The 21167-nt window shown below is 56.6% G+C and overlaps 1 protein-coding gene across 33 annotated transcripts in view; it reads left to right on the top strand.

Annotated features, from left to right (window-relative positions):
• Positions 1 to 21167, top strand: part of TSNARE1 (t-SNARE domain containing 1) — a 144504-nt gene that overhangs the window by 60445 nt on the left and 62892 nt on the right. For 23 of the 33 annotated variants that reach the window (XR_008626525.2, XM_063606945.1, XM_034966728.3 and 20 more), the window contains 4 exons: positions 2126 to 2275; positions 3546 to 4052; positions 16425 to 16502; positions 17285 to 17354. Coding sequence is in view for 32 of the 33 variants with exons in the window: in XM_063606945.1 (XP_063463015.1) it covers positions 2126 to 2275; positions 3546 to 4052; positions 16425 to 16502; positions 17285 to 17354 (805 nt within the window). In the remaining variant the exon portion in view is untranslated. The remainder of the gene's footprint in view (positions 1 to 2125; positions 2276 to 3545; positions 4053 to 16424; positions 16503 to 17284; positions 17355 to 21167) is intronic. The other 10 variants (XM_063606949.1, XM_055117027.2, XM_063606943.1 and 7 more) reach the window with 2 other exon arrangements.

Below are 21167 nucleotides of genomic sequence, written 5' to 3'. Positions count from 1 at the left end.
CAAAAGCAAACAGCAAATGTCCCAGGCCTGTCCCTGCCATGTTCTAGGTTCACATGGCTCAGATGGGCAGAGCATACTGGCCCCTTGAGGGGCGTGGGGAGCAGTGTGGAATAACGTTGGTGCAGTGGGCAGGACCTGGACTTGGGTGAGTGGATGCAGTGTGGTGAGGTGATGACATGTCCTTCTGGACTTGGGTGAGCAGATGCAGTGTGGCGAGGTGATGGCGTGTCCTTCTGGACTTGGGTGAGCGGATGCAGTGTGGCGAGGTGATGGCGTGTCCTTCTGGACTTGGGTGAGCGGATGCAGTGTGGCGAGGTGATGGCGTGTCCTTCTGGACTTGGGTGAGCGGATGCAGTGTGGCGAGGTGATGGCGTGTCCTTGAGTGACAGCAGGGCCTGTGGTCTCTCTGGGGGCCTGTGGGACCCCATTTCTGAGCAGAGGCTGAGCTCAGTCACCAAGTGCCTGGATCCCCTCACAGGCCATTGTCCGGGGTTTCCAGCTTGGAGAGTGTGTCTCTGTGCAGAGAGAGGATGGTGTGGATGCCAGGGGAGAAGGGCCTGCCGGGAGCTGGAGGGACAGGCCCTGCCCACTTGGGAGGGGGGCCCATGCTGGAGGCTCACTTCATCAAACACTGAGAGGCGTCTGTGACTTGGGATCCCTCCCTCTGTGACTTGGGCCCCCTCCGGGCCTTGGTCAGTGCCTCTTTCGTGGGTGCCTGGTTTTCCCAGGGCAGTGTCTGTCTCCAGGCTGCGGCTGCTCCCTCTCCAGCCCCTCCAGAGGGTTGTCTTCTTCTGACTCTGATCTACTTTGCTGCACTTCTCTGCCCTGCGGAAACCTCCGCCCCGAAATGAGCCAGGCAGCTGCCCTCCCGTCCTTCCGCAGGCTTCTCCCTCTTCGCCCCACCAGGGCCCAGAGCTGGAGGGTGAGCGAGCCCCAGTCCAGAGCAGTGAGCTGGGCACTGGAGGCCCTTTCCTGAGTCTGTGTGGCCGTAGGCCTGTCTCTGCCTGTGTGGTTTGGGCAGTGCTGTCTGGGGGCAGGAGGATGGACCAGGTAGCCTTTGGGCCCTCGCCCACCTCGCAGGGGTCCGATGAGAGGCTTTGGGAAAGTCCTTCCCTCCCCGTCACGTTGGGCTGTAGGGTCCCCCTAGACGGATCCTGAGAGGGAGCTCACCAGGGCGGCCCCTAGTGTCACTTCTCTGAGGGTTGTAAGAAGGGCCTTTTCCAAGAGCTGCTGCTTCAGGCGCTTGGCTCAGGGATGCAGCCCTGGGACCCACTGTGCCGACCTGGCCCTGGAGGCCGCGGATGTGGCTGGAAAGCGCTTCTGAGCCAGCAGCATCCTTGTGACCTACCGGGACACGTCCCGGGAAGAACAGGTTGCAGACAGGCACGCGGGGTCTGGCTTCGGAGGCCTCAGCCTGGCACACACGGCGTGTCTGTGACTCTGGGGTGCCGTGGATCGAAAGGCACATCGTGGTTCCGGAGATGTTAAAAGGCTTTTATAAGGTGCATCTGAGGATCAATGAATTTCAATGAAATGTGTCCAGAAATGTTTTGTGAACAAATGGAAATAATTAGAGAAAATTACGATGCGTTCTGTGCGGGGGCTGGGAGCCGGGAGATGGGGAGCATGCGTCTCTGCCTCCGCAAAGCCGAGTGGGGACAGCAGTGTGGCTTTGCTTTTCATCTCCCATACGCTACGGAGTGGCACTTTTATAAAATGCAGTAGAATGATTCTGAGCTTGGAGGTCGCAGCAGTTTCAAATTGCCTTAAACGATGCTGGAGCCGCACTTCCCATTTTGTACTTTGTTGCTGACTGGTAATAGCTGTCCAGGGATTAATCTGTGGCTACCCCTGCAAGCCCTGGGGGTTGTTTGCTAGTTTGCAGTCACATTTCAGAACTGGTTCAGAGAAAAGTCCGGAACACCTAAAGTTCTGAACTCCTTGCTGGCATTCAGCAGAAGGGGGATGATCCAGAGGATATAGCAGGCAGGGAGGGCTTCCTGGAAGAGGAGCCCTGAGTGGAGCATCTCGGGTCCTGGGTGTCTGCTGTCCGTGCATGGGGGCCTGGCACTGCCAGGAGCGCCCTGAGCTGAGAGTAATCGTGACTGTCCCTTGCTGTCCGTAGAGTGCGCTAGATGTTGGACCGAGTATGGAATCCGCCATTTCCCCTGCCCGTCTCCAGAAAGCAAGCTGCAGAACCCCTGTGTGGGGAAGGACGGGGAAGGAGATCTGGGGCCGGCAGGCACGCCTATTGTCCCAAGGGCCAGGAAGCGAGGTACTTCACTCAGACGCTGGGTCTCAGGGGTCCTGGGAAGGCGGCTTGGAGATGCAGGTGCTGAGGAGGGCAGGGTCAGCAGGTGGGAGCTGCAGGGAGGAGGCTGGGACCAGGAGGCAAGGGGCCTGCATCCCCTGCCCCCTGCCAGGCCTTCCCCTGAGTAGGGTCAAGGGTGCAGCCGGCCCATACAGGCCACAGGATGGAAGCTGTGTGGTGGCCAGAGCTGGCCAACCCTGTAGGCTCAGGACTGAGCAGGGGTGCTCCCGCTGGGGGCTCTGGACCTGCTCTTGTGGCCCCTCACCCTCAAGCCCTACTGTCCTTGTGCAGTGGGCTGGTGAGGGGTGGCAGAGTGCTTGCTGGGGTTTGGGGAGGAACAGGTCCGGTGACCTCTGCAGGTGTCCTGGTGGGCTTCCCTCCTGGTGGAGGGGCCCCTTCCAGGTCCTTCTGGGACACCAGGCCCCCAGGGAGAGGCCTGCACTTGAGTGCTTCTCCTCGGGGGCTCAGACATGCAGCACCAGGGAACCTGCAGTGTCGGGCACTGTCCCTGCCTTCAGGAAGCTGGTCCGGTTAGTGAAAAAGCTCGTCTGTGAGCAAAGACGCAGAGACTTTGCCACTGTTGCCAGTGCAGCCCTGTTCCCTTGCAGGATGGAGGGCTGTGGAGGCACAGGATGGTAGGGGGGTGAGGCTGCCGACCAGACCACCACGTCCCCACCGGCCTCAGCCCAACTGCAGGAGGGGAAGTCGAGGCTGGCCACCGTGTCCCCACCGGCCCTGGCCCAAGTGTGGGAGGGAAGCCGAGGCGTGTGCTCAGAGGGCTCTTAGTTGTGCTGTGGGCAGGTAGGCAGGAGCCTTCCAAAATGTCAGCTGGCAAGGCTGTCCCCAGGCGAGGGCTGATCCCGGGAGCAGCCCAGCCCTGGCCTGAGGGCAGGAAACCCTGGAGAGGGTCCAGGGCCGCAACCTAGCCTGCCCGGCTCCTGCACCTCTGTGGTGGCTGCAGGGGCAGGCAGGGCTAGTGGTGTGCTGTCTTGGAGATGGGGCACTGTGACCCAGAAGCTACGTGCTTGCTGATGGCACCTGGTGAGGCAGTGTCAGGGCTAGGGGATCGTGGGCCCAGGTCTCTGGACACCCAGCAGGGAGGGGTGGTGGCCAGGACCAGGCAGCCGTGTCCTGAAGCAGAAACCAGAGAGGAGGCGCCGTAGGGAGCTGCCGCCGGGGCCGCTGCCTCCACAGGCCCAGGGCCTTAAACATCCGCCTTTTGGTGCCTTTCCAGGGCCTGGGGTTGCCCCTGAAGGCAGCCGGATGCCGGAGCCCACCTCATCACCCACCATTGGCCCGAGGAAGGACTCGGCTGCTGGGCCCCATGGCCGGATGGCGGGGCCCAGCGCTACCCGGGCCAAGAAGAGGAAGCCCAACTTCTGCCCGCAGGAGACCGAGGTGCTGGTGTCCAAGGTGAGCAAGCACCACCAGCTGCTGTTTGGCACGGGGCTGCTGAAGGCCGAGCCCACTCGCAGGTACCGCGTGTGGAGCCGCATCCTGCAGGCCGTGAATGCGCTGGGCTACTGTCGCCGCGACGTTGTGGACCTGAAGCACAAGTGGCGGGACCTACGAGCCATCGTGCGGCGCAAGCTGGGCGACCTCCGGAAGGCGGCCCATGGCCCCAGCCCTGGTTCCGGCAAGCCCCAGGCCCTGGCTCTCACGCCCGTGGAGCAGGTGGTGGCCAAGACCTTCTCTTGCCAGGCCCTGCCCTCCGAGGGCTTCAGTCTGGAGCCGCCCAGAGGTGAGTTCCTTGCTCAGCTCACCTTGCTAGGGTGCCACTCTGTCCAGCAGGAGGGTGGGGCCCATCTTGGCCATGTTGCCCTGCATCTTCCTCCACAGTGACTTTCCTCCTCCTCCTCTTCCTCCCCTTCCCCTCTCCCCTCCTCCTCCCCCTCCCCCTCCTCCTCCTCCCCCCTCCCCCTCCTCCCCCCTCCCCCTCCTCCTCCTCCTCCCCCTCCTCCTCCTCCTCCTCTTCTCCCCTCCTCCCCCACTCCCCATCACCACTGTCTCATCTCGAGTGTTCTTGTTCATTCATCCTCTGCCCCGTTCACTCTTCACTCATCTGTGCATCCACCCATCTGTGCATTCAGCCAATATCTATTACCTATAAAGGGAGCATTAGTAAATTTTGTCTCCCTGCTTGGCGTTTGACTTGGCCTATCCCTCACTGCGTCCTAGAGCGGAGCTGAGCATGCAGACAGGCAGGACAGAGTTCTCCCGTCACCATCACCCAGTCACACACTGGGACCACGGCCGTGGCGAGAAGGGCATTTGCTGTTGCTGCCTGGGGTAGACACACACGCCGAGAATCAGGCATTTCTAGCCGTGCCGACGCTCCCCATGGCCACGCGTGCTCATGTTCCTCCTGCTGCGTCTTGTGCTACTCATGAAAGAAAAAGCTGGTTGCAACTTACTAAACTGGTTTTCTGACCTGGGTTTCAGCGCCGTGGTTTGAAACATGCTGCTCTGTTACTGTTTTTAACACCCAGAAGAGGCCTTCCTACGGGCTGGCGCCGCCCTGTGGTGTCAGGGTGGGCAGGTTGAGACCTGGGAGGCAGCATCTGCTCAGAGCTGCAGTGGGCCTTCTGCAGACCCTGAGGCTGAGGCTCAGGCAGAGTCCCTTTTCCCAGGGAGAGCATCGCTTTATTGGTGTCTGATGGGTCAGGGAGGTCCGCAGGAGGTCAGCGTGGGCCCGGACAGGTGCTGGGCGTAGGCACGGCGTCTGAGCTCCTGCTGTGGTGGGCCCGGACAGGTGCTGGGACAGGTGCTGGGCGTAGGCACGGCGTCTGAGCTCCTGCTGTGGTGGGCCCGGACAGGTGCTGGGACAGGTGCTGGGCGTAGGCACGGCGTCTGAGCTCCTGCTGTGGTGGGCCTGGACAGGTGCTGGGACAGGTGCTGGGCGTAGGCATGGTGTCTGAGCTCCTGATGTGGTGGGCCCGGGCAGGTGCTGGGCGTAGGCATGGCGTCTGAGCTCCTGCTGTGGTGGGCCCAGACAGGTGCTGGGACAGGTGTCCGGAAGTTGCCTGGACAGGTGCTGGAACAGGTGTCCGGACAGTTGCCTGGACAGGTGCTGGGCGTAGGCATGGCGTCTGAGCTCCTGCTGTGGTGGGCCCAGACAGGTGCTGGGACAGTTGCCTGTTCAGGTGCTGGGCGTAGGCATGGCGTCTGAGCTCTTGCTGTGGTGGGCCTGGACAGGTGCTGGGACAGGTGCTGGGCATAGACATGGCATGCACTCAGGCCTCTTGACTGTTGCACGAGGCCGTGCTACAGGAGATCTGGAAGAGGAGGGCGGCAGCCTGGTTCCTGCACTGGATTCCAGCTGTGGGCGATGAGGCCTCCATCCTGGTGTGGAAGCTGCCTGGACATGCCCTGCCCCGGGACTGGATGGGTCCCTAGAGCACTGGGCTGCAGTGGGCCAAGGTTCCCCTCAAGACATTGGCTGGGATCTGCCCCCATACCTGAGCCGAGTGTGTGGCGAGGACCGCAGTGCTGTCTGTGGTGGAGCTGACAGTGTCTGGAAGAGGATCTGAGCAAGTGCTCCCAGCCCCACCTGGACGGGGCAGACCTAAGTAGGCATCTCTGGTCACGGGCGCTGAGGCCTCCTGCTCAGCTGCAGGATGAGGTAGCAGGCAGTGGCAGTCCCGGCCCCGAGTCACTCGGCCTTGCTGCCGGAACTTCCTCGGGACTGTTTCAGCTTGAGGGAGGTCTTTATGGGGCAGCCCTTCCTCTTGGCACAGTTGGGGGCCGTGGGGGAGCCCCTCTTTGGCCGTCAGTGGGATAGCTGGCCCCAGGGCCTCCCCTTTGCTGTGTCCAAGGACAGGGGCTCTGCTCTCTGGCAGCCGCTGTAGTGGCTCAGTCGCCCCAGCAGTGGGGTCAGCCCCTATTGTAGGCGGCCGGCAGGGCCTGGGACTGGGGTGACACAGAGCACTGCTGTCATGGGCTGTGGGCTGCTTGTCTCTGGCTTTTACATGAAGAAGGCCTCCTGCCCTCCTCACAGGGTTCGAGTGGGTTTCCTGGTGCTGTCAGGGCTGGGGGTGCTGAGTGAGCCGGTGGTTGTGCTGGGCACTGGGTAATTAACGGGATGGTGGAGGAGGTGGCAAAGTTAGAGGCACAGTCTGTGGTACTCTGCAAAAGGCCTGGGCTGCAGGAGGGCTCATTGCAGCCTGCCGGGCAGTGAGTGGCTGATGGACAGTGACACTGACGGGGGTGACCTCGCTGGTGTGGAAGAAGAGGAGGTGGTCCCGGGCGGGAGGTGGTGGGATGGCTTCATATCCTCTTCTACCTCGTGCTGTCCTAGCCTGTGTCCAAGACCTCTGGCCCCAGCCGTGTGTCTGGATGCGCCCCAGGCACGCACTCTGCTTCGGGTTGGAGGGTGGGGTCAGGCCCCAGGGCCCCTTGCCGGCCTGCCTGCTAGCCTGCCAGGGCCCTCCTGGGATGTGCCTGCAGCCCCAAGGGGCCTCTCCACCACTGCCTGCGCTGTACTCCTCTCCGTGCTCATCAAGGATGAGCCTTTATTTCCCGTGAACAGGAGTCCCTTTGCCCTTGCCTTGGCAGGAGATGTGGGCCTGGATTGTTCCTCCGAAGAAGACTGCCCGGCCGGGCCTGGGGGGGCGGGTGCGGGGAGGCTGGGAAGGGGGCACTTGAGGGCACTCTCAATGTCCTTGTCCTCTCTCAGTCCCCACTGTGCCACTTCAACTCCCTCCCCAATGTCAGGCTCTGCATCTGAGAGGGTGGAGCCACGTGTGGACAGATGGGAGGCGTCGGGGGGCAGGGGAGGGGTCTGGGGGAGTGTGAGAGTGTTTTGTGAGCACCTCCTTTTCCGACCCAGGAGGGCTCTGCAGTTAGGCCTTGAGGGGCATTTCTCTAATTGCATACCTCGTCTTTGACTTTGAAACAGGCTCCCTAAAGTGTATTAAGAACTTAAAAAGCCAACAGAAGCCAGTACACACTGCCCCTTCTCTGACATCAGCCCCATGCTGTGTTGTGGCTTCCCCTCTGGGCCCAGGGAGGTGTCTAGGCACGTGGTGTCATCCGTGGGGTGTGAAGTCCGAGCAGACTGCAGGCCCTGCCTGCGTGTGGGCTGGGTCATGCGGCCCTGGGGTCTGAGGCAAAGGGCTAGAGAGGTCCTTTGAGATCCAGACAGTGGTGGGAAGGCTGAGGTCGAGAGGGGATGGCACCCTTGGGACTGAGCTGGAACAAACCCGCCAGGCCCTGCCTTTCCCAGCTCTGGGGCCTTTGGTGAGTGCCACAGCCTTATTATTTTCTTTCTTTATTGACATAATAGTCACACATCAAAGTTTGTCGTTTCACCCTTTTAAAGTCTTCAACCTGGTGATGCTAGTTCATTCCCAGTGCTGTGCAGCCACCGCCACCGTCTCAATTCCAGAGCGTTTCCATCTCCCAAAAGGGAGCCCTGGCCCTAGGCAGTCACCCCGCCCTCAGCTCCCCCAGCCCTGGCAGCTCTAGTCTGCGGTCTGCCTGCGGCTTTGCCTGTTCTGGACGTTTCCTGTGAGTGGAGCCATGCCCCATGTGCCTCTGTCTGCTCTGTGATCCTTGGAGCCTCCGCTTCCTCCTCTATAAAGCAGGGTTCCCGCCATCACGAGGAAACACGGGACATGCCTCGGCCAGGGCTGGTGCACAGGAGGCGCCGGCAAACCTCACTTCTCTTATGTGGCCCCGTGTTCTTTCTGAACTGGTGCTCGCCTGTCTCCATCTTCCAAGGCCTGAGCACCACCCCTGCGCCCCAGCCTTCATGGACGCCTCCTTCCTGATGCCGTCCGCCTTCCTGGAGCATGAGGCCCCGACCCTGGCCACAAACCCAGCCCTGTGCTGACCAGTCTGGCCCCGACCCTGCCCCAGAATGAGCTGGTTCACTCCCCAGCTCTCCGGCTGCATCATCAGCCCCTGTTGGGAAGTGCCTCTAGCCCTCTCAGTCCTCTGCGGAGTTGCCTGCATGGTGCAGGACTGTTGCCATGTGTGTTGGAGACACCCTTGGCGCAGCTGTCCAGAGGAGGGCTGGTTGCAGAGGAGGAGGGCGCTGTACGGCAGGGCCGCTGCTCTCGGCTGGTGAGGGCCCAGACTCAGCAGGTGTGGGGAGCGAGCCTTGTCTTTGATGTGTCCATCTGCCACCTGCCTTTCCCACAGACATCCCTCGGGAGTGGTTGTCCAGGTGGGCAGGAGCTGCCCTGTGCTTCCCCGACTGCCTCATGGCTGCTGGCACAAAGCCTGGCTCTCAGCTTTGCTGGCATGGCAGCTTGGGGTTTAGACACGTCCTCTCCATGAGGCCCTCAGAGGTGACCCTGTCTCCCTGGGGTGAACCTTGCCAGTGCTTGAGTCTGGTTTCTTAGCGCCCTGTGGGAGCCAAACAGCATTTGCTCTATCCACTCTGAGCTGCCCCTCCTGGCCATGGTGCCCTGGCCCACACCCCCTGCCTGCCCGCCCTGGCTTCCCCTGCCTCATCCACGGTATAGGTCCACGGGCCTGTGATTCTCCCTGGCCTGCAGAGACCCATCTCCGTGGTCGCCTGGGCCAGTGTAACAAGAGCCGTCACACATCACGTAGCTGCCCAGCTTAGTCAACGTCAACTTCGCTTTGAGCTGCATCCGATTCTTCGCTCCTTCGGCATGGGCTGGCCCAGGGCCAGCTGGGGAAGCGATCATCAGCCTTGTCAGTCACACACTAAGGTTTTGGGGTACTCCGTTTCTCCTTGAGGACCCCTCGGTGGTGCTCTGTGGATTTTGAAGCACCATCATGGATGTGCAGAGGCCCAGAGTGGGGCTGGCCTCCTGGGGCTTCAGACCTCTGTCACTACTACCTCTTTCCTCACGTCTGTCCATCACCAGATGAGTGGGCAAGAAGGGTCCTCCCAGGGTGGGAGGTGGGCTGGCCACTTGTGCCCTGCCCAGGTCACGGTAGCAGAATCTGGCAGCAGCTCACGTGCAGGGTAGCAGGGCCAAGGCATCTCACCGCAGGGCCAGTGTATGGTGGCTCCCAGATGGCAGAGGGAGGGCCGGCCCTGGGCTATTCTTCCCTTCCCTGGGGCCACTGCATATGGACTCGGGCACACACCATGCCCTGTCTGCAGCCGTGGGACGGGGTTAGCATTGCATGTGAGGCACCCAGCGCTAGCTCAAGCCAAGTCAGGCTGCACACTGTCTTGACTGGGCTTTTTCCTGCCTGAACCTGAGCCGGGTCCACATCCTTCAGCTCATCCCCTCCGGCAACTGGGGAACTGCCTGGCCAGTGTCATGCCTGGTGGCAGCAGAGCCTGGCAGCCTGTCAGCTTGCCCAGTGGTCCAGGCAGGCTTGTGGTGGGTGTTGGGTGTCCAGGGGGGCGCGGTGCTCACTGTGGAGTGGCTGTGTGGGTGCCCTCCTCAAGCTCCTGCCCTGGGGACCCCCTCGTGCTGGGGCTGCATTGCCTTGAGACCTGGTTCAGTGAAGAGCAGGTGGGGACCCAGACCCTTGTAATCCCACACACGGCCGAGTGTTCATCAGAGGCCTTCGTCTGCAGCGGGCAGGTAAGTGGGGCCTGCAGTGAGATGTAGGGGGACGCCGCACTGGTGGGGAGCGTGCCTGCCGCCTTTTGGCGTTTTAGGGTGTCCCGTTATCCCTGTTCACAGCAGAACTGGAGGGTGGGGATGGGGACGGCAGAGAGAAGTCCTGATAAGCGCTGCTGACGTTTTGTTTTGTTTTATGGAGTGTTAGTGAAGTTGCTCAGATGGTGTGAAGATGGAATCTGGGAAATGAATTTTTCTTCCTTCTCCTGGGAATGGGTGTTGGGGACAGGACTGGGAATGAGGGGGGCCCTCTCTGGACCTCCCTTAGGTCCCCGGCCAGAGTCACGGGATTGTTGCTAACGGCCTGTGAAGCCAGGGTCTTCAGCTGGGTGGCTGTCCCTCTGAGGGTTCCCGGACCCAACAAACCTGTGCTCCAGCGGCAGCCGTGGGATATGTGGGAATGGGCCCTTCCTGAGACCAGGATGTGGCGTCCTGCATGTAGTGATGAGTTGGCCCAGTCGGGGCTGGAAGCGGCAGGAGGCCTGTGCTGTGGTTGGTGGGGCTGCGGTGTCACAGGAGTGCCGTGGTGGTGTGGGATGAGGCAGCCCCTGCCTCGTGACCGTGGACCCCCAGCAGTAGCAGAGGCAGTGCTTGGGGGAGGCCCCACAGCCTGCCTGGTGACAGGAGGGCACTCCCCGCGGCTCCCTCAGTCTTGAGGTTATGCTGTGACTCAACAGCCGTTTCTAGAAAGCACAGTTGCGCCGAGTCCTGGCTTTATTGCTGGGCGGCAGGCATGTCTTTGGACATAGCACAGCCTGTGTTTCCACTTATCGATGGATGCTTTCGCGTTCTCCAGCTTTTGGCTGTTAGGCGGAAAGAGGCTGTGAGCATTTCTGTAGGATCTTTGTACGGACAAATGTTTGCATTTTGTTGTGGGGGGATTATTACCTGCAAGTTGAATTGCTGGCCGTAGGGTTGGTGTGACTTTTAAAGATATGCCCAATTAATTAAGATCAAGATCAATTAATCTTGATCTGAATAATTTTATCATCTCAGTATTATTCCCATGTAAATCGATTGATTTTATTAATCATTTGAAAGGTCCAGATGTTGATATCATTAGTTTTCTCTATTGATTTGATGTTGATTTAATTGGTTTCTGCTCACCTTTATTATTTCTTTCTCCTACTTACTTTGGGTTAATGCTTTTGTCAGATTATTGACTTGAGATCTTTTTTTTTCTAAGTATTTATTGCTATACACTTCCCTCTATGCATTGCTTTACTGATACACATTTTAATATCTTGTGTTTTTATTTCATTCAGTTATTTCCTAATTTCTCTTTGATTTATTCTGTTACACATGATTATTTAGAAGTGTGTTGTGTAATTTCAGATGATTATGTCATTCACAGATAACTTTCTGTTACTGATTTCTAGTTCTCTTTTCAGAGAATGTATTTTGTATGATTTCAGCGATTATAACTACGTCAAGACTTGCTTTATGGCCTAAAATAGAGTCTGTCTTAGTGAATGTTCCACGTGCGTTTGGCAGGAATGTGTATTCTCCTGTTGCGTGGGTTAGGCTGGTTGATGGTGTTGGAGTTTCTGTGGCCTCTATGCTCTTGAGTCTGCTTGCTCTGCTGACCGCGCTGCCTGTAACTGTGGATTTGTGTGTTTCTTTCCAGTTCTATCAGTTTTTGCTTCACGTATTTTCAAGCTGTGACATTAGGTGCATACATACTTAGAATTGTTTTATCTTAGTTGACCATCTGTTTTGAAAGTGTCCTTCTTTTATTTCTATTATATTTGTGGTTCTGAATTCTACTCTGATATTAGTGTAGCCATTCCAGCTTTCTTATGATTACTGTTTACATGATATATTTTTCTAATTTTTACTTATAATTTCATCTGATTTTATATATGAAGTGGGCTTCTTGTATATACTGTAGAGCAAGATCTTGCCTTTTTTATTTATTTATTTATTTTTTTGAGACAGGGTCTCTTGCTCTGTTGTCCATGCTAAAATGTAGTGGTGTGATCAAGGCTCACTGCAGCCTCGATCTCCCAGGTTCAGGCAGTCTTCCCACCTCAGCATTTCAAGTAGCTGAGACTGCAGGTGTACATCACCACAGCTGGCCAATTTTTATTTTTTTGTAGAAAGAGATCTCACTGTGTGGCCCAGGCTTATCTTGAACTTCTAGGTTCAAGTGATCCTCCTATCTTAGCCTCGGAAAGTGTTGGGATTACAGGCATGAGCTGCCACGCCTGGCCGGAATCTTGCTTTTACTCTCATCGGAGAAGCTCTGCTTTTTGGTCAGAATGGTGAAAGCAGTGCCTCTGTCCAGTAGGATTTTTGGTAATGATGAAAGGCCCTGTCATCTGCATTCTTCAGTGTGACAGTCATTTGCCACATGGGGCTCCTGGGCACTTGAAATGTGGCTAGTGCAGGAAGCGACCGAGTTTACCATTTTATTTAATTTTAATTAATTAAAATCTACATTTAAATTGCCGCAAGGAGTTGATGGCTACTGGAGTGGACGAGCCGTGTTCGGCTCATGCATCATTAAGTGTAAGGCCTTCATGTTGGCTTTAACTCTACTGTCTTGATGTTTGCTTTCTATATTTCCTTTTTTTCCCCCTTTTTATTTTCTTTCTCTTCCTTCCTTTTTTTTTGGAGTAGAATTGAGTGCTATTTAGCATTCCATTTTATCTCCACTATGGGCTTATGAGAGATTCCTGTTTCTTTTTTTAGTGGTTGCTTTAGAGTTTACAGCATAGATCTTTAACTTTCCGCAGCCCGCCTTCAAGTAGCACCGTATCATGTCCTGTGTGGTGGATCGGCCACACAGGAATGCACTTCTGTGTCCCATGCCCGCGTCATTGATGTGGTTTCAGTACATTCAGGACCACGGGTCATTTATAACACGATGACCCCGCCTCGTTGACATGGTTTCAGTACATTCAGGATCACATGTCATTTATAACACGATGACCCCGCCTCGTTGACGTGGTTTCAATACATTCAGGACCACGGGTCATTTATAACATCTGATGACCCTGCCTCATTGATGTGGTTTCAGTACATTCAGGATCACATGTCATTTATAACACATGATAACCCTGCCTCGTTGAGGTGGTTTCTGTACATTCAGGATCACACGTCATTTATAACACATGATAACCCTGCCTCGTTGAGGTGGTTTCTGTACATTCAGGATCACACGTCATTTATAACACATGATAATCCTGCCTCGTTGAGGTGGTTTCAGTACATTCAGGATCACATGTCATTTATAACACATGATAAACCTGCCTCGTTGATGTGGTTTCAGTACATTCAGGACCACAAGTCATTTATAACACATGATGACCCCGGCACATAGTTACGGATTTTGCTTTTACAATCGATAGTGTTTTAAATAAATGAACGTATCTTTTTTCTATTTACCATTCTGGCGTTCTTTAATTCTTCAGGGAGATCCAGGTTTCTTGCTGTTACTTTCACCCTAACTAGCTGCTTCTAACATTTCCTGTACTTCACATCTGGTTGGAACCGATCCTTTTCACTTTTGCTTGTCAAAATCTGCCCCTGTGTTTGAAATCTGTTTCCAGTGGGTGTAGAATTCTAGTTGCAGGTTTTTCCGTCCAGCACTTTAAAGACATCCTTCCATTGTCTTTCACCTTCCACAGTTTCTGACGAAAGGGTCAAGTCCTTCTTATGTTTTTTCTTCCTCATGAAATGTGCAGTTTTTTCTCCGGGCCACTTTTCAGGTTTCTTTATCACTGTTTTTCTGCAGTTTGCCTATAATGTACCTTGGATTTAAAAAATATGTATTTATTCTGCTTGTGGATTGGTGAAATTTTTGAATCTCCGAGTTTATAGTTTCATAAAATTTGGGTACTTTTGGTCATTATTTCTGGCAATTCTTTTTGTTTGTTTTGTGTCCCTGCTGCCCCCCCCCACCCTGTGTGTGCCACTTACTGGCCTGTGACCTTGAGCAGGTCACCTGCCCACCTGTGAATGGGGAGAGTGATCCTGGGCCCTGGGATAGGTTCTTGTGCTCCTGCCAGAGCTTGTTCCATGATAAAAGAAAAACTTGAGCTGAAATAAATTTAAAGGAGTTTAGTTAAGCAGTGAACAATTCATGAATTGGGCACCCTCCCGAACCAGAGTAGGCTCAGAGACTCCAGCACAGCCATGGGTAGAAGATTTTGGACAGCAAAAGGAAAGTGACATACAGAAAATGGTAGTGAGGCATGGAAACAGATCAGTTACAGCTTGGCATTTGCCTTATTTGAACACAGTTCCAGCAGTTGGCTTTGTTTGGCCAAAATTCAGTGGTTGGCACAAGTATAGACCATGGTCCATTTACACTCCCTGTTGTCATAGCTCAAGATGTACAGATAAACCTTTAGGCTGAACTGAAAATATGTAAGGAGGCGCCTTTAGGCTAAACTTGATTTAACTCATCCTCATTCTCGTTGTTCTACTAATGCAACTGAGGCCCTGGCTTGACCTTGCTAGGCTGGGCCATGGTGACATCGAGGGGTGGTGGGTGCTGGGTGATGGGGGGCCGTCCCTCAGGCCTCGCCCTCCTGGAGGCCGCCTGGCAGTTCCTCCTTTCTCCAGGCCTTGCCATGAGTGTGGCTGCTGGACCGAGAGGCCTGGGGCTGGGGCAGGGTGGAGGTAGCTGGACGGAAAGTGTGCAGGGGGCCAGGACTTGCTGGGGAGCCAGGGGTGCACAGAGCATACGTGGACAGGCCTGTGTGCACCCAGATGGAGTGCCAGGGTCAGCTCTGCCCTGGCCAGGTGGCTCAGAGACCCCAAGCAGAGCTGGGCTTGGGCCTTGTCCTGGTGGAAACCGAGATATCCAGCCAGGGGTGCTGTGTCCCTTCATGCCGGGCCACCTCAGGGCAGCCCAGACAGGATTGGTGTTGGGAGGGTCCCCCCGGCACCCCTAGCATCTTCTAGCCCTCACACCTGTTTGTAGACCTCAAACCACGTTCTTTTATTTAAAAATTTTAATATGGAAAATTGTAAACTTGCAGAGAAAGTTGAAAGAACTGCACAGACACCCACGTAGCTGCCACCTGGATGCGAGCCTGGAGTCTCTACCTGGTTTAATCGACCTTTAGTGCCTCCACCTGCATGCGTTTCGGAGCGAGCTCGGCCCTCCGTGCTTCCTTCTGAACGCTGCTTTACTTGCCGTTCACTTTTCTTTCATTTATGTACAGTGAACTGCACAGCTCCTAAGTGTGCCATCCTGGGCGTTGTGACAGATGTGTAACCCACAGCTCTGTCCAGGCACAGGGCAGGCCCTCACCCAGGAGGGTCCCTCCGGCCCTGCCCCAGTTCCCCAGCCTGGCCCAGAGGCCCCGGGGATTGCCTTGGTCGTTCTGGACCTTCGCCCCGTTCGCTCTGGTTTCTGAACAGTGTTTCTGAGATTCACCGTGTTGCGTGCCTGGAGTTTCCTTGCACACAGGCCCCGTGTGGCTGTCCCTTCCCCGGTGTCTCTTGGACACCAGCCCTCTCTCCGGGTGTGGGCTGGTAGCAATCAAGCTGCTGGGAGCTGGGAGTGCTCTTCAGGAGCTTCTCTGGATGTGCGCTCTGCTCCTCTGTGTAAACCCTGGGGCTGCTGGCTGGAGGGCGGGCAGGCAGCGAGTGTTTCCATGTGCTTTGATGTGTGCTCTGCTCCTCTGTGTAAATGCCCAAGATGCTGACTGGGGGGTGGACAGAGGGCGAGTGTGTGCAGCCTGCAGACCCTTCCCATGGTGGCCGTGCCGTTTATCCTCACCATGCAGCGGGCGAGCGTTCCATCCACCATGTCCTCATGAGGACTTGCTGTCCTCATAATGTTCTGTAGATTTTTAAAAATTGAGATAAAACTTAGTCACTCAGAATTCACCATCTTATCCATATTAAAGCATATAGCTCAGTGTCTGTTAGAATATTCAGCATTCTATAATCACCACTTTCTAATTCTAAAATGTTTCCATCACCCCCAAAAGGACCCCCGTACCCATCAGCAGTCATGCCCATTCCTCCCTCTCACTGCCCCTGCCCTGGCTCTGTCCTAGGATTGGTCTGTTCCGACATGGTAGATGTGTGGAACCGTGCGGCGTGTGGCCTTTTCCTGCTGGCTTTCATCTCCGTGCGTGCTGCGCTCAGGGCTCACCTGCATTGTTCAGAAACCAGTGTTTCTGTTTCCAATGCTGAGCTGCCGGTGCAGAGCTAGACCTTGTTTCTGTTGCTTCATCAGCGGGGCTGTGCTTTGACTCTTAGTGATGCTGCTCTGAGCCTCCACGTGCAGGTGCTCGTAGCTTCCGGGCACACACGCCAGCTGCTGCGGTGTATGGAAACTCAGGGTGCTGCCTTTCTGAGGGACCACCCCCTGCCTTCCTCTCTCCTTCCTTCCAGCTTGAAGGTACTGTGAAGGCAGGTGCGGGTGTCCAGCACTGACTCCAGGGTGGCCAAGCCGCAAAGGCAGTGAGGGGGTTCAGGGCCACTCTGCTGCCTCTCGGGTCCCTGCCCCTGGGGGCTGCCCAGAGCGGTTAGCAGAGCTGGGCCTGCAGGCTTCACCCTTAGCCTGTGTTCTCCTCCCTGTCTTCTCCCAGCCACCCAGGTCGATCCGTGTAACCTCCAGGAGCTGTTCCAGGAGATGTCGGCCAACGTCTTCCGAATCAACTCCAGTGGTGAGTGTGCGTCTGGCCTGGGCCTGCCCCTCCATCCAGGCACCCTGGACCACAGATGCGACATTGGAGGCGAGGGTGCTGGATGGCTTCCCCCCTCAGGCCATCCTGCGGTGCAGTCCCGGGTTTCGTGGGTCCACTGATGCGACGTTGGAGGCGAGGGTGCTGGATGGCTTCCCCGCTCAGGCCATCCTGTGGTGCAGTCCCGGGTTTTGTGGGTGGAAAGGAGCGAGGGCTGGGTCAGGGCCGGGTACCGCTCCCGCTGGCTGCTCCTGCCTGCTGCCCCCTGCCCGCTGTTGGCTCCTCTCCCTGACCCCATGCTGCTCCTTCTTGACACCTTTTGTGTGATCTGGATGGAGCCCAGTGGAGGAAGGAGCATCCCAGGGCCTCTCAGACGTGCAGACCAGAGGTCACTGAGGCTGAGAGCAGGGATGAGAGCCACGGCCAGGGGAGGGGCAAGGGACGGGGTGAGGGGAGCAGGGTGGAGAGAAGCTGTCCCCAGAGCCAGGGCAAGACTGCTGGAGGCAGCTCCTCAGAGCCCCTGAGCTGCATGTGGGCCTGAGCACCTGTCGCAGGCCAGCTGGGGAGGGGTTCTGGCGGGCGTGACCTTATGCTGAGGCAGTGTGGGCCCTGGCCTCCAGGCCACTTAGGTGGTCTGCCCTGGCTCAAGCACTGGTCCTTGGGCTCTGCTCACCCTGCCCGGGCTGCAGTGGGGCCACCCGTATGGAGTAGCAGGGGGCAGGGAAGCTCCTTCTGCCCTCACCCTGTCCTCTTCTCTCGGGCAGTGACCTCCTTGGAGCGGAGCCTTCAGTCCTTAGGGACACCGAGTGACACGCAGGAGCTTCGGGACAGCCTGTGAGTGTGTGGGCCGTGGTATCTCTTTGCCTGGGCATGGTGCACACTGGGGGGCAGGGGCGGGAGTGTGGTCCTCCTGCGCACACGGGCTTTGTGCACACAGCTGCCTGCGCACAGCTGCCCGGACACACATGTGCGCACATATGCACACGCGCCTGCGGATAAGCCTAGTCAGTGCTGTGAACCTGAGACTGGGCCCTCAGCCTGCAGGTGCCCTCCACAGGGCACACAGGTGCACCCCGCCCCGACGTAGAAGCCCAGGTGCACCTGTGTGCTAAGGTCAGGGGGTGCATGCCTGCTGGCACACACTTTTCCCTGCCAACATGCTCCAAATGTGTCTTTGTCACGTCTGAAGGCTCCCTGTTGGGGCCTGCTCAGCTATGGACACAGGAGGTGACACAGATGTACCATTTGCACAGCCATGGGCTAGGTTGGAGTGGGGCGTCCGATCTTGCTTCTGCCCTTTCGGGGAGTTGAGCCTTGGCGGGCTCCCACTGGACTTTCCTTGAGGGGTGCCCAGCGGCCTGCCCTGGGTTGGGCTGGTCTGGGATGGGGAGAGGTGCCTTGGGTGCTGTCTGCTAAGTCTGAGCCCTGGCTGGGCTGGGGAGGGGGGGAAGGGAGCATCTGCCCTGGGTGTGGTTAGAGTGGCACTCTGGGGTCTGAGGGGACGCTAGCAGTCTATACTTTTCCCCTCCAGCTGGCCCCCACTGCACTTGCTGCTGTGACCTCCTGTGCTGGCCTGTGTCCCGCCCTGCAGTGAGCGGGATGCCCGCAGCTCCAAGGACCCCAGCCAGCCCCAGGCCACTGCACTGGGACGTTGTCCTCACACTCCCCTGTGCAGAACTGGTGGCCACACCAGCCTCACACCCTGAAAGGGCCAGAACTGAGGAGGCCGGGAGGGCCACGGCTCCCACAAGGGTGGAGGGTGCTGGAGTCTCTGCTCCTCCTCACGGCGGCTCCGTTCAAAATCCGCAGGCGCCTGCCACACAGCCTCACGCACCAGCTGCGGAGCACCCTTTGCAGATGTTCAGGGCAGTTCTATTCTTAGCCTTTTTTTTTTAAGCTCTTTTATAAAACTGAAACTTAGTGTTTTCTGATGTGACAGTGACGTAGGCTCATGATAGGGAATTTGGACGCAGGATGCCTGGGAGCTGCTGTTAGCATGTTGGTATTCCCTCCAGCCTTCCTCACACCCACGCGTATTTGCAGAGTCAGACCTCAGTGAGGGACTGTGGACCTGCTGGTCACACCTGGGCTCTGGGGTGCTCGGGCTCAGGAAACGCGTGGCCTCTCAGAGGGCCCTGTTGATGCAGATAACTTGTGTAACTCTAGGTCGGGTCTGTGGCTCTTCCGTCTCTTCAGTGTGGTGGGCAGGTTCCCAGTGAAGCTGCTGCGCTTAGATCTTGGTGCCGCTGGCCGACTCCTGGGTTAGGTCACGAGGGCCAGGTGGGATGGGCACGTCCGGACCCTGGCCCTCATGTGCGCATCCTGGGCCGCCCGGCCTGGTTAGCTGAAGACCAACACCACCCGCTGTGGGCCTTGGAGAGGAGAGGGGACCCCAGCGTGGAGTAGGAGACTGTCCTGGTCTGAGGACCGAGTATCCCGGCACCTTGGCTCTCCCCTGGGCCGGCCTTAGCTCTCAGGTCTGGAAACTCGCCTTAGTGCTTTTCTGACCCTCCCTGCATGGCCAGCTGTGGGCCTAGCCTGCTTGGCATGGCTTATCTAGAGCCTTCTGTGGCCCCTGTGATGCTCCCATATCATGGACTGTTAACATTTAAAAATAACTTTTGAGACCAACATGGTTGCCAGTTCTATATTTCTTCCACATTGACGAAGTCGCCAACTAAGGACATTTAAAGAATATACCTTCATCCATGGCCGCCATCATTTCATCAGGGAAAAGGCTTTCCAGCCCTGCAGCGTAGGAGGGACCCAGTCTCAGGAGGAAGGGTGGTCCTTCCACCCGAATACATTCAGCTTCAGAAAAACCTCACCAGGTGGGGCCCATTTCTCTGATCCCATGCAAGGCCAGTGTGGCCAGGTCATTTCTGTCACCTGTGTGCGGAACCACCCCCCCCAAAGGCCTCCCTGTCACAGACCCCCACACTGGAGTCCAGTGGCCACGTTGCGATCCCGTGGGCGGGGCTCAGTGGCAGCTCGGCTCACGCACTCCTGTCTGGGCTCTATTCCCTTCCACCCTGGGGGCCGTCACGATCTGGAGATGGTGTGTGGGCTGGCGCACCCCCGGTGTGTGGCTGTCAGAAATGCTCGTTCCTTGATGCCGAAAAGAAGAACTAGCGCTCAAAGAATTTTCTCAGCAAGGCAATTTTACTTTCTGCAGAAGGGGTGCTGCCTGTTAGCACTCCTGCCACGAGAGCACAATTGAACAAAGAAAGGCAAGAATATTTATCCCTTACGCATTGGGTCCTTTAGACCTGATTGGCTAACAACTTAAAACTTTCCTGAACAGGTAAAGGTAATGGAGAACAAAAGGAAAAGAGGAAGTTGCTTGCGAAAGAACTTAGAAAAGTAATGACATTTCCAAATAAGGAGGGCACGTAGGCTGTGAGCTGGGACATGCTTGAGCATGTTTAGAACAAATACCTTGATTAAAGTACAAGGACATAGGATGTACTTACTCCCTTATATCTAACAGCTACATAGGATAGGGCTTAACAAAGAGTTATTAGTATAAAAGCAAGGAGGCTTGAAGGAAGTTAGTTTTTTTTTTAAAAAAACTATTATTTCTAACACCTATGATATATTCTTTAGTAAGAAGGGAAACTTTGAAGAGGACATTTTTTACTTTCCACAGTGGCACAGAGGACCCGCTCCCCTTGGGGCTTTTGGACTTGTTCCCATGGGCTGTGTTCTCTGATCTGCCTGGGGCGTGCAGCGATGCCTCCCTCTCACCTCCCCAGTGTGGTGAGGGTGTAGGTGGGGTGGCCCTGGGGGGGGATGCATTAGAGGTGGCTGCTGAGAGTCTGCTGGCCCACTGCCCAGCATGCAGCGATGGCAGTGGGGTCTGGGTGAGCTGGACTGCTGCTCCGCGTGAGGTGTGCTCTCCTTCCTGGCCCGGGATTTGCATGTCAGAATCAGCACCAGAAGGGCTCAAGGAGCCTTGGATGACGATCGTTGAGCACCGTGGGCCCTCGCTTGGCAGCTCTTTCAGGGGCTTAGTCCTAACAGCCCCGCCTCCTGCAGTGAGAGCTTAAGCAGGGCAGGACCATGATCCATGTGTGCGGTTCATCCCATCCCACTTGATTGAAGGCAAGTCCCTGTGGCAGAGGGGTGGCCAGCAGGGTGTGAAGAGCTGACCTCCCGGAGTGCCCGATGGAGGGCTCTGTGAGGGGGCCAGAGAGGGCTCACAGTGCCCTCCATATGTAGGGACAGACCCATTTGCCAGCTGGTGCAGAATTGCGCCCCTCTGTCCCTCTGTAAGGATGGACCCATTCATCAGCTTGTGCAGAACTGTGCCCCTCAGTCCCACTGTGAGGACACACCCATTCGCCCGCTGGTACAGAACTGTGCCCCTCTCCCACTGTAAGGATGGACCCATTCGCCAGCTGATATAGAACTGCCCCCTCTCTGTCCCACGGTGAGGACAGACCTATTCACCAGCTTGTGCAGAACTGCACCCCTCTGTCTCACTGTAAGGACAGACCCATTCACTAGCTGGTGGGCATTTGGGTGACTTCATTTTGACCATGATGAATAAAGCTGCGGTGAATGTTTGCGGTAGGTGTTTGCGTGGGTGTAGATTTTCACCTGTCTTGGATATATCCCCAGGACTGGACTTGCTGGGTTATACGG

The sequence above is a fragment of the Pan paniscus genome, chromosome 7 (assembly GCF_029289425.2).
Source record: "Pan paniscus chromosome 7, NHGRI_mPanPan1-v2.0_pri, whole genome shotgun sequence".
In the NCBI taxonomy this organism is placed as follows: Eukaryota; Metazoa; Chordata; class Mammalia; order Primates; family Hominidae; genus Pan; species Pan paniscus.
The sequence above is the reverse complement of the archived record's forward strand: the minus strand, read 5'-3'. Positions and strand labels throughout refer to the sequence as shown.